This window comes from Nerophis ophidion, linkage group LG29 (genome assembly GCF_033978795.1).
Source record: "Nerophis ophidion isolate RoL-2023_Sa linkage group LG29, RoL_Noph_v1.0, whole genome shotgun sequence".
Classification (NCBI taxonomy): domain Eukaryota; kingdom Metazoa; phylum Chordata; class Actinopteri; order Syngnathiformes; family Syngnathidae; genus Nerophis; species Nerophis ophidion.
Genome location: NC_084639.1, coordinates 29786471 through 29805104, shown reverse-complemented (window position 1 = coordinate 29805104; position 18634 = coordinate 29786471). Strand labels below are relative to the sequence as shown.

Here is an 18634-nt window from a genome sequence, read left to right as displayed (position 1 = left end):
GGGCAGTACATCTAAGAAGGACAGCTCCAGGCTTGAGAAACTGATCAGGCGGGCCGGTTCTACGATCGGAATGAAACTGGACTCACTGGTGAGGGTGGCAGAGAAGAGGACTGTGGACAAACTAGTGAGCATCCTGGATGATGCCAGTCACCCTCTGCATAGTGTTATCAGTAGCCAGAGGAGCCTGTTCAGTTCTAGACTGCTTCATCCCAAGTGCAGGACTAATAGACTCAAGAACTCCTTTGTCCCACACGCCATTAGACTGTACAACTCCTCGCTGGGGCGGGGGGCGGGGGGTACTAGGATGACAGGGGATGCAAAACATTAACAGTGCAATACATTTTCATAACATGGTCACTACTGCCTACTTTGTCTTGTTATATTCTTATTTTACTGTTATATTTTTATTCCCATTGTTTTTATTCTTTTTGTAATATTTCTCTATTTTGTTTCCTTTTAAACCCCCATTATTTACTTTTTACTTTCTTTTTTTTTTTAATTGATCTCAACTCTGTACACTGCTGCTGGAATTTTTAATTTTCCTGAAGGAACTCTCCTGAAGGAATCAATAAAGTACTATCTATCTATCTATCTATCTATCTATCTATCTATCTATCTATCTATCTATCTATCTATCTATCTATCCATCTATCTATCTATCTATCTATCTATCTATCTCTCTATCTATCTATCTATCTATCTATCTATCATTTGAACGATTGTTTTTTTATACAAAATCATTTACTTTTAAAATGTGCGACTTTATGAATTATTTGTTGGGTCTCTATAATCCATTCTATTAATTGTCCTTTTTACTTTCTTGTGTAATATGAATATTGATGTGTGATTGTTTTATATGTATGTCCCCAGACCTTTATGCAATAAACAATGTATGACTCAACTAAAGTTGGGTACAATAATTATAGTTAATATTCATAAGTATGTATTTTATTCTATTTCGTATTGCACTCCATTTTTTAATGTTTTCTTTATATGACTTACATGTAGTGTCCAGCTTACTTCATCATCTATATTAACTCCTAAAAATGTGATGACCTTTATTCCTTTCATTTCAATATTATCCATCATAATTTGTGTTTTACATTTTTACAATCTCCAAATATGGTATATTTAGTTTTAAGTGGAAACAAGTGGAAAGGGGATCAATTGGAAGTCTCCTATCAAATTTTAAAAGAAAACTGTTGAAATTATCAAAGTGTGGTTAAAGCTGAGAAAACAAAATATTTGTCAGACTTAATTTTAAGTAGCATCAGTAAGCCATGTGTTCTTTTTAATAACATCAGTAATGTTCTTAAACCGAATCCAGCCACTTCACTGGAGATGACAAGTGAAACTTGTGAAAAATTTCTCTCCTTTTTTAATGATAAGGTTGCTTCTATTCTGGCAAATCTTTCTCGTTTTCCATTAAGTTTTAATGTGGCCACTCAGTGCTCGACTGTGTTCTGTCACTTTGAGCCTGTGTCCATGCCTGAACTTACAGGAATAGTCGGCAAGCTAAAACCCTCGTTATGTTCCACAGACCCAGTCCCCCCTCGCTTTTTTAAAGAAATCTGGGACACTATTGATGTGTCTGTTAGGAACATCATCAACAGCAGCTTGATTTCTGGCTGTGTCCCCTCCTTTTGTGAAAGAGCTGTTGTTGAGCCTTTGATTAAAAAAACAGGTCTTGATTCGACAAGTTTGTCAAATTATCGGCCCATTTCCAAATTACCTTTTGTGTCAAAGATTTTGTAGAAATGTGTTCTGCACAACTGCAGCCTTTTTTAGATGAAAATAGCACTTTAGATCCATTTCAGTCTGGATACAAAGCTTTGCACAGTACTGAATCTGCACTTTTAAAGGTTTTTAATGACTTGCTTTTAATGTCTGATTCTGGCAACTCTGCCATTTTAGTGCTTTTAGATCTTACAGCTGCCTTTGACACAGTCGACCACACAATTCTTTTAGAGCGCCTGAGAGACTGTGTGGGTGTCAGGGGGACTGCGTCACAGTGGTTCAGATCTTACCTGTCTGAGAGGTCCTTCTCTGTCAGGCTGGGGGACGCCACCTCCTCTTCTGCCCCGCTTTACTGTGGTGTCCCCCAAGGATCTATTTTAGGCCCCATCCTGTTCGCTCTTTATCTCCTTCCTCTTGGAGATATTTTTAAGAAACATGGAGTGTTTTATCACTTTTATGCAGATGACTGCCAAATTTATATGACGATTTCAAAAGGCCACGGCCCCCTGACACCCCTCCTTAACTGTCTATGCCACGTCAAGGCTTGGTTAGCCCAGAATTTTTTAATAATGAATGAGGGAAAAACGGAAATTTTAGTTTTTGGTGCGGCCCTCACTGACTTGGGACCATTGCAAAATGATGTGCGTCCCAAAGTCACCAGCCTTGGCGTCACTATAGACAGCCATTTTAAACCTCACACACAAGTCAATGGCGTTTTAAAATCGTGTTTTTATCACCTTCGTCTTTTAGTAAAGGTTAAACCGTTTTTATCTTTTAACCTTCTTGAACAAGTGGTGCATGCTTTTATTTGAAGTGGCCTGGACTACTGCAATGCACTTTATGCTGGCATTAGCCAAAAAGCTCTCTCCCGGTTGCAGTTAGTCCAGAACGCGGCAGCAGGACTTTTAACAGGGGCCAGGAAACGCCAGCATATAACCCCAATTCTTCAGAGTTTGCACTGGCTCCCTGTTCATTTTAGAATTGATTTTAAAACATTGCTGTTTGTTTTTAAATCTTTACATGGACTGGCACCTCAATATATCTCGGACCTCATCCAAATTTACATTCCTGCGCGCGCTCTGAGGTCCGAGAGCCAGCTTCAGCTCGTGGTGCCCAAGACCAGACTTAAGACCAGGGGAGACAGGGCCCTCTCTGTGGTCGGCCCTAAGCTCTGGAACACTCCGCCCCTCCATGTTCAAACTGCTTCCACAGTGGAGTGTTTTAAGTCTCGTCTTAAATCCCACTTTTATTCTTTGGCTTTTAACACTATGTGAGTTGTGTGGTCCTCTGTCCTCTGTTGTCCTCTGTGTTTTTTATACACTTTGATTTTTATTTTACAGTTTTAATTGATTTTACCCTTTAAAATAGTTTTTAATTATATTTGTTTTTGTATTGTTTTTATTGGTTTTATTTGTATTTATTTTTGTTTTATTCAGTCATTGGTGGAGCATAATATTGTTTTTAACATGGCTGTGCAGCACTTTGGAAACGTTATTGTTGTTTAAATGTGCTATATAAATAAAGTGGATTGATTGGATTATTGAAGTTTAGTGACAGTTTATTGATGTTAAGCCATCTTTTTATGGTCAAGTTCTCTCTGGATAAAATAAGATGAGAGTTAAATCAAGCGGTAATGAAGGTGAAGAATGGAAGATTATTATATACATAATTATATATAGATAGTAGTGACAATTAAAGACACTTTCATCCTGTTCATTTGAGCAAAGAAAGAGAGTAAAGTGTAATATTGTAAACAATAGAAGAATATTAATATCAGCAGTCAATATTCCAACATTGTGAAGCTGAGCTATGGTAAAAACATATTCAGCTTTGAAGGCTTTATGAGAGTGATGTAATTATCAGAATCAGAATCAGAAATACTTTATTAATCCCTGAGTGGAAATAAACATTTTCATTAACATGTGAATATTCAATGTAATATCGTATGATATTAATACAATAATAAAATGGTACGTTTGGGGATGTGTAATATTGTTTGAATTAACATCCTGAATGTTTTCATGCTGGAATAGTTTTAATTAGTAGAGGGTGAAACAAATGAGGAAGTAGTCATAATAATGGTTTGTTTTTAGCCTGTTTATGAATAATTAAAGATAATTAAAATACAAAAAACAGAGCTTACATCCTCAGTGAGCTGAACTTCAGCAGTAAAGATGAGAGAAATAATGTGGAAAGGTCAGAAGTCAAATGTTTCTTCAGGTAATACATGGAGCCTCTGCTGCCAACTATTTATATAAAAAAACTATATATATATATATATATATATATATATATATATATTAGGGGTGGGCAAATTAATGGGTTAATTATGCGTTAACTCATCAATCTATTAACACCGACAATTATTTTATCTCACATTTGCGTATGTTGTTTACATGCTTTTATTTTGTTAACGCCTTTTCTTAACAAGATGGCATCTCCCGGATGTACTTCGGCGTCGATGGGCTCTTGGTAAAGATGGAACATTTGGCAAAAATACCGGACAATTCTGCAAATTTCCTGGCTGGCTTACAGCGTGGTCACTCCGGGATCACTTACGACCGCCAGACAATTCTGGATGTGGATAGATCGGGCCGTTTTGGACTGAATGAGGCGTGCTCACTAGACCGGGTAGCTAGCATGGGAATACTTTGCCGGCTACATCCAGCGGCCTGTGAAGCAGCGGAGTATATGTGTTGTCTGTCTATTTATGAATAATGCAGACCAGGACTGATGGCTGAGTTCTTAACGTTTGCTTTCAGAGCGTGCATATCACAACATACAAGATGCCGTCATGGCGACACAACCTATACCGGGCTACCGCGCATGCTCGTCACTCCTGTTGCATGCTGGGTAGGGTAGTTATTTTTTTTCCCTGGCTCATAACATCACAATATAGTACCATGTATATGATGCGTTCAGTTTATCAAAGCACCAAGCAAACAATCGGAAAATTCCCATCATATCAATTCCTAGATATGGTCATAATTATTTTAAGTGCACTACGCAGAATAAACACAACATTATTAATATTGCTACTACGGATAATTTGATCAAACATTCCCTAAAAGAGCCCACTACCTATAATATAGGTTTTTTAAACATAAGATCCCTGCTAAAAAAAATGTTTCTGCTGTTACCTCAGAAATTGCCTGTTCAGATGTTATGATTGTGGCTCAGAGATTTGTATGTAGATTATATTTATTTTCCATAACAAACAGGAAAACTTTAATACCCTGGCAGTGGCAATTAGCTTAAATGTTTGTATTTAAATTTTTTGAGTTGATTTTCATAAAATATGCTATTTAACTGCTACTGTTTAACAAGGACTGATTTAAATTGTGTTTGCACAACAAATGTTTGGTGCTTTTGTTCATGTGAGAGAATATTCCAATAAAGGTGCACTACACACAACCTTTGAATTCATTATTGGGCTTTGCGTATACAATGCAGTTAATCGCGATTAATCGGAGAAATAGTGCGATTAACTTTGATTAAAATTTTAAATTGTTGCCCAGTCCTAATATATATATATATATATATATATATATATATATATATATATGTATATATATATATATATATATATATATATATATATATATATATATATATATATATATATATATACATATATATATATATATATATATATATATATATATATATATATATATATATCGATATATAGGTATATAGATAGATATAATATAAATAACGACAAAGGAAATTTGAAAAGGACATGAAAACCTCCCACATTCTAAAATACATTATAAAAACGATTACCATCAAAGACAAAAAGAATACCATGAGTGTAATATTTATTTTGTTTCTTGTTTTTCTTTCCTGATGCTACTGTTGTTTCAAAACATTTTCAAATATTTAAATATTTTTATGGAAATAGGTTTTGTTTTTTGTTTTTTTTTGGTTGATTTGAAATGGACAAGTTTACTTTTATTTTCACAAGAAGTAAACCGGGGGTGGAAAGCTGGTTGTACTTATTCCTCTCGCGAGATTTGGAAAAGAGCTGGTTACTTGTTTCTCTCGCGAGATCTGACAACACTGCGCGCGAACCAAACACGGCGAGGACAAAGCAAGATGGCGTCTGACGGTGAAGACGTTATTGCAGTCGTCACAGTTCAGTGTTCTTAATCTGTGCCTCCATGTACACATATATGTCCTTTATTAGACTCTTGTAAATAGAGTAAACATCGTTAATAACTGTTTGCATCCGGTTATATTAGTCTGAGCGCACTTTGATGCTTCTCGAGCTAGCTTAGCCTGCTAGTTAGCTTAGCTTGTTAGCTGCTAACAAAGAGAGGCGGAAGTGATCAAAACACATCACTAAGTAGAGATCAAGTGTGAGTGTAAAGTGTTGTGATTGTGTGAAAATGTGCCAAAGAACCACAGCAGAGTACGAGGAGGAACTTTGTCCAACAAAAGAGGAGAAGGAGCGACAACATGAAAAACATTAAGTTGTGTTACACAGAACAGGTTTGTTTACTTCTTACTCTCACATCTTTACTAACTTTATAATTCATCATTAACACTATTCCTAAATAGATTGTCTGTAGGAAGATGAATTGTTATGTGAGGATGATGCACTAATTGTTTTATGTTGTTCATAAAAACGAGACAGTTTCAGACACACAATATTTATGAGAGGTTGATGTTTGTAGCAATGTGTATCAACATGTTTACACAAAACTCACACAGTCACCGGGGGAATATTCCAGAGAGCTGGTTAAGTGCAAAGTCCTGAGTATGGAAAGCTTAAGAGTTTTACCTCGAAAAATAAGAAAGGTAAGACAAAGTCAGAGTCAGTTACCATGGTTACTGATGCTGTTAACCTAGCCTGCTAGCTGGCAGGTTTGACAAGTTATATATGTGTGTCAAAGCTATTATTTCCTTCATATTGGTGCAGCCATTAACCTACTACAACACCTACTACATCCACCTACTCAGTGTTCTAGTGGTTAGAGTGTCTGCCCTGAGATGGGTAGGTTGTGATTTCAAACCCCAACTGAGTCATACCAAAGACTATAAAAATTGGACCCATTACTTTCCTGCTTGGGACTCAGCATCAAGGTTTGGAATTGGGTTTGGAATTGGGGGTTAAATCCCCATAAAACAGATTCCTGGGCGCGGCCACCGCTGCTGCTCACTGCTCACTTCACCTCCCAAGGGTTGATCAAGGGTAATGGGCCAAATGCAGAGAATAATCTCCCCACACCTAGTGTGTGTGTGACAATCATTGGTACTTTAACTTTTTAACGTGGCAGTGATTGTGGAAAAACCAAGCCTGATCTAAAGATGACATCTTGATCTCATACCATCTCAGACTAATTGACCGTTCATTATTAAGTGAAGTGTCTTATAGTTGCTTAAATTTGTTTTTAACCAAGCAACACTATGTTTTATCCAGTTACTCGATTAATCGAAAACGTTCCCAGTGGAACACTTGATTAATAACATTTTCAATAGCCACAGCACATTATTTCATAGCATGTAGGAGTTAAAATGTGATTTGTTTGTGTCCTGTAGACATCCATCAGCTGATTGAACACCAAGAAGAATGTCTCCCTCATCTGCAGGGGGACAGTTTCACTTTAGAGTATCCACAGCCCTCACATTTTAAAGGGGACAAGGAGTATCCACAGCCCCCCTATTTTAAAGCGGAAGAGAGGGGAGATTTTCCTGTAGGGCAGGAGGAGGCTGATGTCAGCAAGTTTCCACTGACTGTTGTCTCTGTGAAGACTGAAGAGCATGAAGACAAACCACCTGAGTCCTCACAGCTTCATCACAGTCCAAGTAAGCACAACATCCACATATCATCTAATACAATGTTTGTGACACATGTTCATCCGGGGGCCACATTTATCACTAAAGATGAAGATATGTTTGCTTTTTAACACCACCATTTAAAAATGAATGCTCTTCAATCATCAACAGTGTAATTGCTGGGGTGTAACCATGTGACCTAGAGGCCGTCCTCCTTACCTCACGTGGTCAAATGAAGGCAAACATTCAATATGGCTACTGTTTATTTACCTTTAACAGCACATATGTCAGCATATTTCAAAGGTTTAGTAGTGAAGATTGGGGATGTATTTGTGTATACGTGTATTTGTATTGAACCGTTTCGGTATGGGGGTTTCGGTTCGGTTCGGATGTGTACCGAACGAGTTTCCACACGAACATATTAATCTAAAGTCTTAACAAGCTGCGCCGCTTCGTTCTGCCTGTTTCCATCAGTACTCTACACAGCACCCAGCATTGTCCCACCCACACAACCATCTGATTGGTTACAGACAGAGCAGTAACAGCCAATCAGCAGTGTGTGTCATGAGCAGGTAGGTGTTTAGCAGGTAAGCATCAGCCAGCGGACTCTCCCCAAATTATAGTAAACACCTCCCAGTCAACTACAAACCCCGTTTCCATATGAGTTGGGAAATTGTGTTAGATGTAAATATAAACGGAATACAATGATTTGCAAATCATTTTCAAGCCATATTCAGTTGAATATGCTACAAAGACAACATATTTGATGTTCAAACTGATAAACCTTTTTTTTTTTTTTTTTCGCAAATCATTAACTTTAGAATTTGATGCCAGCAACATGTGACAAAGAAGCAAAGAAGTTGGGAACGGTGGCAATAAATACTGATAAAGTTGAGGAATGCTCATCAAACACTTATGTGGAACATCCCACAGGTGTGCAGGCTAATTGGGAACAGTTCAGTGCCATGGTTGGGTATAAAAGCAGCTTCCATGAAATGCTAAGTAATTCACAAACAACAATGGGCTGAGGGTCACCAATTTGTATGCATATTGTCGAACAGTTTTAGAACAACATTTCTCAACGACCTATTGCAATGAATTTAGGGATTTTGCCATCTACGGTCCGTAAAATCATCAAAAAGTTTAGAGAATCTGGAGAAATCACTGCACGTAAGCGATGATATTACGGACTTTTGACCCCTCAGGCGTTACTGCATCAAAAAGCGACATCAGTGTGTAAAGGATATCACCACATGGGCTCAGGAATACTTCATAAAACCACTGTCGGTAACTACATTTCAAATCATATTTGGAAACAGAGGACGTGGTGTCCTCCAGAGCAAAGAGGAAAATAACCATTCGGATTGTTGTAGGCGCAAAGTTGAAAAGCCAGCATCTGTGATAGTATGGGTGTGTATTAGTGCCCAAGGCATAGGTAACTTACACATCTGTGAAGGCACCATTAATGCTGAAAGGTCCATACAGGTTTTGGAGCACCATATATTGTCATCCAAGCAACGTTATCAAGGACGCTCCTGCTTATTTCAGCAAGACAAGTGTTACAACAGTGTGGCTTCGTAAAAAAAGAGTGCGGGTACTTTCCTAGCCTGCCTGCAGTCCAGACCTGTCTCCCATGGAAAATGTGTGGCGCATTATGAAGCCTAAAATACGACAGTGGAGACCCCGGACTGTTGAACGACTGAAGCTCTCCATAAAACAAGAATGGTAAAAAATGATCCACTTTCAAAGCTTCAAAAATTAGTTTCCTCAGTTCCCAAATGTTTATTGAGTGTTGTTAAAAGAAAAGGTGATGTAACACAGTGGTGAACATGCCCTTTCCCAACTACTTTGGCACGTGTTGCAGCCATGATATTCTAAGTTAATTATTATTTGTAAAAAAAATAAAGTTTATGACTTTGAACATCAAATATCTTGTCTTTGTAGTGCATTCAATTGAATATGGGTTGAAAAGGATTTGCAAATCATTGTATTCCGTTTATATTTACATCTAACACAATTTCCCAACTCATATGGAAACAGGGTTTGTACTAGTAACATCACTATGAGCCCGTTGACGTTCTAGAAACAAACAGCAGCTCAGCTCGCTCGCAGTCCTGGCTTGAGGTGAAGGCTAATTAGCTTTTAACATTAGCGCATTTTGCTGTGTGTGTGTGTGTGTTACAAACAGCAAAGCCCTGTCCGTCTGTTATTTCACTTTTCCTTTTTCTGTGTTAATTGAGCTGTTTTGAAGCATCAAACAAGGACATTATGTTAAATGAAGAGTTTCTGTCTCTGATCGTTGATATAATAATGAGTTTTAGGTATTTCAAAGATGGCGCTAGTATGTGCTTTGGCCTGCTGTGTCTCGCTGTCAGCTCTGTTCGTTTTTGTGTTGTTTGCGTCTATTTTCGTCTCTGTCAGCTCACTGCTTGTGTATGACGAAGAAGGCCCAGCAAAGGATGTACTTCCTGCGGCAGCTGAGGTAACTTAAGGTGCCGACCAAGATGCTGGTGCAGTTTTATTCAGCCATCATCGAGTCCATCCTCACCTCCTCCATCACTGTGTGGTTCCCCGGCGCCACAGTCCAGGACAAGCATCGACTGCAGCGCATCGTATGTGCTGCTGAGAAGGTGATTGGCTGCAAGCTCCCATCCCTCCAGGACCAGGAGGCGTGTGGGTCGGATCACAGCTGACTCTTCTCACCGTCCCAGTCAGCTTTTTCACCTGCATGGATTCCTGCCTTCCTTTCCCGCCCCCTGGTTCCTCTCCCCCAGCGGCAGTGTCTCCGGCGCCGTGGTAAACGTGGCGGCCAGCTGGTGAAATTTAGGGCACTCCTGGCCCGGCTTCCAATGGCTTCCCGAAGGAGGAATGGTGCGGTATCCGGTCTTCTCCTGCACGCTCGCTGGATCCCATCGGTTCCTGGCTTGTTCCTATATCGTTGGTTTGGAGGATGAGGCTTGCCGCCGTTGCTCCTGCTGTCCCCGCCCCCGGAGGCGCGGGGTGGATTCCCGCCACCTGCGGGCTGCCTGTCGGGCCCCACCTGGAATAGCTGCGGCCTTGGACGTGGTGGCCCCTGCCAGGTTCAGTCTTGTGAACGCAAAATCTTTGACAAACAAAACGATTATCCTGAACTTCCCGCAGACTTGACCAATTCTGTGTGACGGAAACATGGCTGAGAGCCGGTGAGTCCGCCCCTCTTAATGAACTTCTGCTTCCAGAGTGTTCCTACGTTTATTCTCCGCGGTCGTCTGGTCGAAAAGGAGGAGGATTAGCAGTGGTTTTTAAAAATGAATTTAAAGGTCGTCTGATACGCCTGCAATCCTCCTTTTCAAGCTTGGAACTGTGCATGTTTGAACTGGGTCTTTCTGATGTCGTCCTGTGTGCCGTCGTCCATCGACCACCCAAGTACCACAAAGACTTTATAACTGACTTTTCTGAAATTTTGGCTGAAATCCTGCCCAAATATAATCTTGTCCTTATTGCTGGTGATTTTAATATTCACACCTGGACCCAGACAAGTCGCTTTCCAGGAGCTTCCTGAATTTAATTGATTTATTTAACTTTGTACAGTCTGTGTGTGGTTCCACATATGAACACTGGCATACACTACATTTAGTGCTCTCGTATGGCTTGTGTGTTTTTAATTTGGACATTTGCGACGCTGTGTTCTTTGATCATATGCCGATCCTGTTTGATATTCCCACTCAGTGTCCGGCTAAATTGTGCTCTCGCAGGGTTAATTCTTCGTCTCCTGCTCTGTTCTCCTCCATTTTTTCGACTCTTCGTGATGATAATTCTGCAGCCTCTTTATGTCTGAATACTGAAGAGTTGGTTTCTGGGTTCAACTCTATTTGTTTACGAACACTGGAGACAATCGTGCCTTTCAAGTATCGGCGCTCTAATGGTTGAATGACGTCACTCGTGCTGCCAGGTGTAGGTGTAGGATAGCAGAGAGATAATTTAAAAAAGACAGGCTGCGTGTGGCCTTTGCCATTTTTAATGAAAGCCTGCTTTCCTTTCAGATGACTGTAAAAGCAGTGATGAATATACTATATCCATCTCAGATTATATCTTCTAACTGTAACAACCCCAGATCTCTGTTCAAGACCATTTAAAGGCCTACTGAAAGCCACTACTACCCACCACGCAGTCTGATAGTTTATATATCAATGATGAAATATAAACATTGCAACACATGCCAAGACGGCCGCTTTAGTTTATTAAATTACAATTTAAAATTTCCCGGGTGTTTTTTCTTGAAAACGCTGCGTAATGATGACGTGTATGCTTGACGTCACAGGCTGTTAGGAAATATGAGTGCTGCACACACACACAGCTAAAAGTCGTCTGCTTTAACGGCATAATTAGACAGTATTTTGGAGATCTGTGTTGCTGAATCTTTTCCAATTTGTTCAATCAATATTGGAGAAGTCACAGTAGAAAGATGGAGTTGGGAAGCTTTAGCCTTTAGCCACACAAACACACGGTGATTCCTTGTTTAAAATTCCCGGAGGTGAAAATTTAGTATGGATCACAGTGCATTCAAGCGTACATGAATCCAGACCAAATGTCAACCAGCAGGTTTCGGTGAGAAAATTGTGGTTAAAAAGTCAGTTCTTACCGGATAAAAGCTGAGCTTGTGCCGTCCATAAAGCTGCCGTCGACTCCCCTAAGACACTGCCGTCAACACCCGGCTGTGGACACACCCCTCCGACTGTCAGGTAATATTAAACTCACTAAAACACTAGCAACACAATAGAAAGATAAGGGATTTCCCAGAATTATCCTCGTAAATTTGTTTAAAAACATCGGAATATGTCCCAATGCTATCGCATTTTTTTTTTTTAACTCGTTTTTTTTTCTAGTCCGTCGCTATCAATATCCTCAAACACAAATCTTTCATCCTCGCTCAAATTAATGGGGAAATTGTTGTTTTCTCGGTCCGAATAACTGTTTTTGTGGGAGGCTCCGATTAATATCAATGTGAATACATGAGGAGCCATCAATATGTGACGTCATCGTCTGCGACTTCCTGTAAAGGCGAGGCTTTTTCAGGAAGTACTAAAAGTGGCGAACTTTATCGTGGATGTTCTCTAAAAAATCCTTTCAGCAAAAATATGGCAATATCGTGAAATGATCAAGTATGACGAATAGAAAGGACCTGCTATCCCCGTTTAAATAAGAACATCTCATTTCAGTAGGCTTTTAAAATTGTCATTGATGCTCCCAAATCTGTTGGTTTTGATGCTTCTTCTGAATTCTGTGAAAGTTGCCTCCACTTTTTCACTGACAAAATTGTGTCAACTAGAGCCAGTTTATCTCAGCCTTCCTATGACCTTTCTTTTCCTCTGCACTTCTCTTCTATTTTCCATCAGTTTGAGCCGGTGTCCTTTTCCTTTCTAAAAGACACGGTTAGTCATTTGAAGCCCTCTGGTTCTCCTGCAGATGCCCTCCCACCTTGCCTGTTTAAAGCCCTACTGAAATGAGCTTTTCTTATTGAAACGGTAATAGCAGGTCCATTCTATGTGTCATACTTGATCATTTCGCGATATTGCCATATTTTTGCTGAAAGGATTTAGTAGAGAAAATCGACGATAAATTTCGCCACTTTTGGTACTTCCTGAAAAAGCCTTGCCTTTACCGGAAGTCTCAGACGATGACGTCACAAGTGTGGGGGCTCCTCACATATTCACATCGATTTTAATGGGAGCCTCCAACAAAAACAGTTATTCGGACCGAGAAAACGACAATTTCCCCATTAATTTGAGCGAGGATGAAAGGATATTGCTAGCGACGGACTAGAAAAAAAAAACAAGTTAAAAAAAAAACGCGATAGCATTGGGACGTATTCCGATGTTTTTAAAGACATTTACTAGGATAATTCTGGAAAATCCCTTATCTACTGTTTGTTTTCAAATGTCTAAACAACCTCGCTCCAACATATATCTCTGACCTCCTTCGGCCTTGCTGCCACCCCCCCCCCCCCCCCCGATCCCTAAGATCAGGGGGAGCAGTAACGTCAGCTGCTGTTGACGGTCCCTGACACAAGGCTGAAGCTTAGAGGTGACAGAGCTTTCGCCGCTGCTACTCGCAAGCTCTGGAACAACTTAACTTTGAGTGTTAGACAGGCCTCCTCTCTTCCTGTTTTTAAATCACTCTTAAAAACACACTTTTATTTCATGGCCTTTAACATTCTGTGATCTCCATCCTGCTATGGCATCCCATTATGCACCTGCTGTGAACCTGTTTCTATGTTTTATTTATTTTTTATTGTGCTCTGTTTGTGTTGTGTTGTGTTTGTTAGTTTCCCTTGTGTTATCTTTTAACCTGTCTATTGTACAGCGCTTTGTGGTAAATATTAAATGTGCTTTATAAGTAAAATTGATTTGGTTTGATTTGAGCAAAGCTGGACTTTTCTAAACAATGTTTGTTTTCTCCTGTTCCGCAGACGTCGAAGAAGAACCTCTACCCCGTGAGCAGGAGGAACCACGGTCCCCCCACATACGTGAGGAAGAAGAGGTACCACATTCCCAACACATTAAAGAGGGAGGAGAGGAGCCACAGCCCCCCCACATTAAAGAGGAAGACGAGATGTCACACACCCATAATGTTAAACTGACCCTTCACATTAAAGGGCAAGCGGAGGACCCACTGATCTTACACATCAAAAATGAAGAGGAGGACCCACTGACCCCTCACTTTAAGGAGCAAGAGAACCTGCTGACCCCTCACATTAAAAAGGAAGAGGAGGACCAAGAGCCACCGCACATTAGAGAGGAAGAGGAGGAAGAGGGCATCAGTCAGCCTAAATGGTTGGAGGAGTTCCCAGTGACTGGTGTCCCTGTGAAGAGTGAAGATGATGAGGTGAAAGGTGAAAGTGAGGAGAGGGGAGGGGGGGAGCCTCCAAGCAGCAGCTCAACACAACACATGACAACAGAAGCTGATGGAGACCACTGTGGAGGATCACAAGCAGACAAGCTCTTAGCTCCACTATCAGATAGTGAGGACACAACGTCACACTCTCCTGACACTGATGATGAAGACTCTAAAGATGATAAGACATGTCACACTGACAACACTCACTTCACATCTTCTCTCTGTGAGAAAACATTTCGTTACCGTTCTTATCTGAAAAGACACATGAGAACACACACTGGAGAAAAACCTTTTTCCTGTTCAATCTGCGGTAAAGGTTTTACAGAAAGTCAACATTTGAAAAGACACATGCGAACACACACTGGAGAAAAAACTTTTTCCTGTTCAATATGTGGTAAAGGTTTTACACAAAGTACAGATGTGAAAGTACACATGAGAACACACACTGGTGAAAAACCGTTTCCTTGTTCAATCTGTGGTAAAGGTTTTACACAAAGTCAGAGTTTGAAAAAACACGCTAGAACACACACTGGTGAAAAATCACATTCCTGCTGAATCTGCAACAGAAGCTTTTGTTGACAATCAACCCTTGTAGCACACATGAGAAGACACCCAGGAGAGAAAGTGTTGAGTTGCAGTGTGTGTGGTGAAAGATTGTCTTCTAAGTAGCAGTGTAAGAAACACAAGTGTGCTGGTGAGAACAGCAGCAGCAAATGAAACTGCAGGATTTGAAATAAACTGTCCAGACTTTCATTTTGACTTTCTAACAACATCAGCACATATAACATGTGTGACATTCAGAGGTGGGTAGAGTAGCCAGAAATTGTACTCAAGTAAGAGTGCTGTTACTTTAAAGATTTATTACTCAAGTAAAAGTAAGGAGTAGTCACCCAAATATTTACTTGAGTAAAAGTAAAAAAGTATGTTGTGAAAAAACTACTCAAGTACTGAGTAACTGATGAGTAACCTGTTTGTTTAATGATTACGGCAACAAGTAATGCACAAAAACATAAAAATAGCAATAAGCAAATTCAGAGCCAGGAATATCTCTTAAGCAACTAAAACAATAATATGTATTAAATAATAGTACATTAAAATAAAATTTAAAAAATGGCACATTGAGCCACAATAACTTAACAGCACCATAGCCTCAGTAGGCATTCATTGATTTGATTGATTGATTGATTTATTGATTGATTGAAACTTGTATTAGTAGATTGCACAGTACAGTACATATTCCGTACAATTGACCACTAAATGGTAACACCACAATAAGTTTTTCAACGTTTATCAATTACTTAGTAAATGACCAAGTCGAGGTGATCTACCTCATATATACATATACATACACACACATAACATTTATACACACACATAACATTCATACACACACATAACATTCATACACACACATATTATATATATATATATAAGTAATATGTATATATGTATATATATACACATTTATATATACAGTATATAATTTATATTTATTTATTTTGCCGTTTTTGTTGACATGTTGAAGGTGTTTTAATGAATATACATGCATGTTTAACATATAGATTCCTATCTTTCATGAAGACAAGAATATAAGTTGGTGTATTACCTGATTCTGATGACTTGCATTGATTGGAATCAGACGTCCACGTTTTCAAATGGAGGAGAAAAAAAGTTCCTCCTTCCTGTCTAATACCACATGAAAGTCGTTGGTTTTTGGCATCTTATTTGTCCAGCTTCCATATTCGTTTTTATACACTTGACAAGAAATACATTGGCGGCAATCTCCTTATCTTGCTAGCTTGTTTGCGCTGGCTTTCGGAGACTCTTATTTTTTTAACGCAGGCGCAATGGAGCAGCGCTTTTATTGTGAAGACAGGAACTGTGCGATCAGTCTTTAGGCTTTTGACGGGAAGTACGGTTGAAATAAAAAGTGTCTTTTTTCTTTACAGTTTTGATTGATTGATTGAAACTTTTATTAGTAGATTGCACAGTACAGTACATATTCCGTACAATTGACCACTAAATGGTAACACCCCAATAATTTTGTCAAAACGTTTAACGTGTGACGGTCATGTGACCGCCTGGCTCTGTTTGATTGGTCCAACTTCACCAGTGACTGCATGTGATTGGTGAAACGCAGGCATGTGTAATTCCTACTTTGAAGCTCTGTCATTAACCAAAATAAACATTAATAGATCCATAAAAAAAAGTAGCGAGTAGCGAGCTTAATGTAGATAAATGGAACGGAGTAAAAGTAGCGTTTCTTCTCTATAAATATACTGAAGTAAAAGTATGTTGCATAAAAACTACTCGTAGAAGTACAATTTATCCCAAAAGTTACTCAAGTAAATGTAACGGAGTAAATGTAACGCGTTACTACCCACCTCTGGTGACATTGTTGTTTGAGTAACAATATTTTTAATGTGCTTCTACATTTATAGATTAGATATTTTATATTAGTGCTATTTTAAGTCTAGCACATGCCTTAATATGCAATAATGTGTACTTTTATTTAAAAAAAATGAAAGAACAATTTGAGTAAAAAGGTGAGAGTAAACAGTACGAGACTTATTTTACATGGAAAAAACATTTTGTGTGTATGTACACACGCACACGCGCACACATACACACACACGCACACACACACACATATATATATATATATATATATATATATATACATATATAGATAGATTTCGTCATGCAATTTCAGATTCATATGAAATATTGAAGTATTACATATTTTATTTCTAATTGTTAATAACCCCATAGATTATCACCTTTATATGATATACATATGTACTGGTTCACATCTGAAACATCTTCTGGACCACTTCAGGAAGCATATTATTATTTACTTTATACATCATTTAAACAGTTGTCTTTTATACAATTTTAAAATGTGTGACTTTATGAATCATTTGTTGGTTCTCTATAATCTATTTTATTCATTATCGTTATTACTCTGTATTATGATGATTGTGTTGTGATTGTTTTATATGTATGTCCCCAGACCTTTATGCAATATACAAGTGAAAGGATGTTTTTTTTTTTACAAACTTACATTTGTGGATACATCAAATAAATCCAGTATTGTGTTTTAAACATTTTTTATGTGTTTTTTTTTTTTCTTTTTCAACATCCCCAAAACAACATCAATATCAGTCAAAGTTTGGAGTGTCAGACAAAAGCCAATATTGTACATCATCCCACAGAGATTTACTTTGCATACATTCTTAAAATAAACTGTTTATTGTGTTTCACAGTCACAGAACCAACAAATATTGTCTTCAATTGCAAAACAACATCCAACATATTATTTTAAGTGGTCAATTCCATCTTTTTTTTCTGTGATTAACTCTTTTGCCTTAGAAAGAATGGAAACTTTTAAGTTATGAGTACTTTTTTGTTCCAGAGAAAATAAGAAGAAGAAATAGTAAAGAATTAAAAAAGATGCAGTAACTAGAATATTTTGAATGAAAGACTTTTTAAATGTTGTAATATTTTGTTTATTTGCAGGTCCTACTTAATGAAATCTTCAAATATTAACATATTTTTATCAGTCAATAAGTGCATCAGTGACCAAATGTCTTTTTCAAACCATTGCTGTACAAAGATGGATTTGTTTCTCATTTTAATATAAGAACAATTCCATAGTGGAGTATTGTGTGTGATGAAGTTGTGTTTGTAAATTAGTTTCCAGTACAACAACACTTGCTGGTAGGGATGGGTACTGTTCACTTCTAATTCCATGTTTTATGTGTTATATATGTCAATATATTGTGTGTTTGTATTTTGCCAACATGGTAGAATCACATGATAGGCAGGTTGTATCATGTTTTTCTGTTACCTTGAGGAAATGGCATAAAGAGGAAGATGACAATATAATGTCACTTGGACAATGATGTACAGAACAGAGGAGATTTAGTTCATTTTTATTTTTGCTTTTAGAGTATTCGTTTTTTTGTGGTTTTTTTTTACAAAACCTCTCCCTTATCCAGCTATGGATTTCTGGTAGCTGCTTAAAAATAATTAATACAGAAAGCTTTACTTTAATAAGTGTATTGTTTTCCATTGATAAACACAATTGGGAACTGACGTTGCCAAGAATGGAACTCACGTCTTGTAGAAAAAAAGGCCAATGCACCAACCTTTGTGCTATCAAAGTTTTGTTGACGTTACCAACAACAATCAGTAATCTGATGTTTATGAAATGGACATCAAGTTTGTTGTTTTGATT

The 18634-nt window shown here is 38.3% G+C and overlaps 1 protein-coding gene across 1 annotated transcript; it reads left to right on the top strand.

Moving 5' to 3' along the window:
* Window positions 1-10386: 10386 nt before the first annotated feature.
* On the top strand, window positions 10387-15145 carry LOC133546075 (oocyte zinc finger protein XlCOF8.4-like). Its single transcript, XM_061891907.1, has 3 exons — window positions 10387-10455; window positions 12173-12239; window positions 13967-15145. The coding sequence occupies exons 1-3, from the start codon at window positions 10387-10389 to the stop codon at window positions 14947-14949; spliced, it is 1119 nt and encodes a 372-aa protein (XP_061747891.1). The 3' UTR covers window positions 14950-15145.
* The last annotated feature ends 3489 nt before the right edge of the window (window positions 15146-18634 follow it).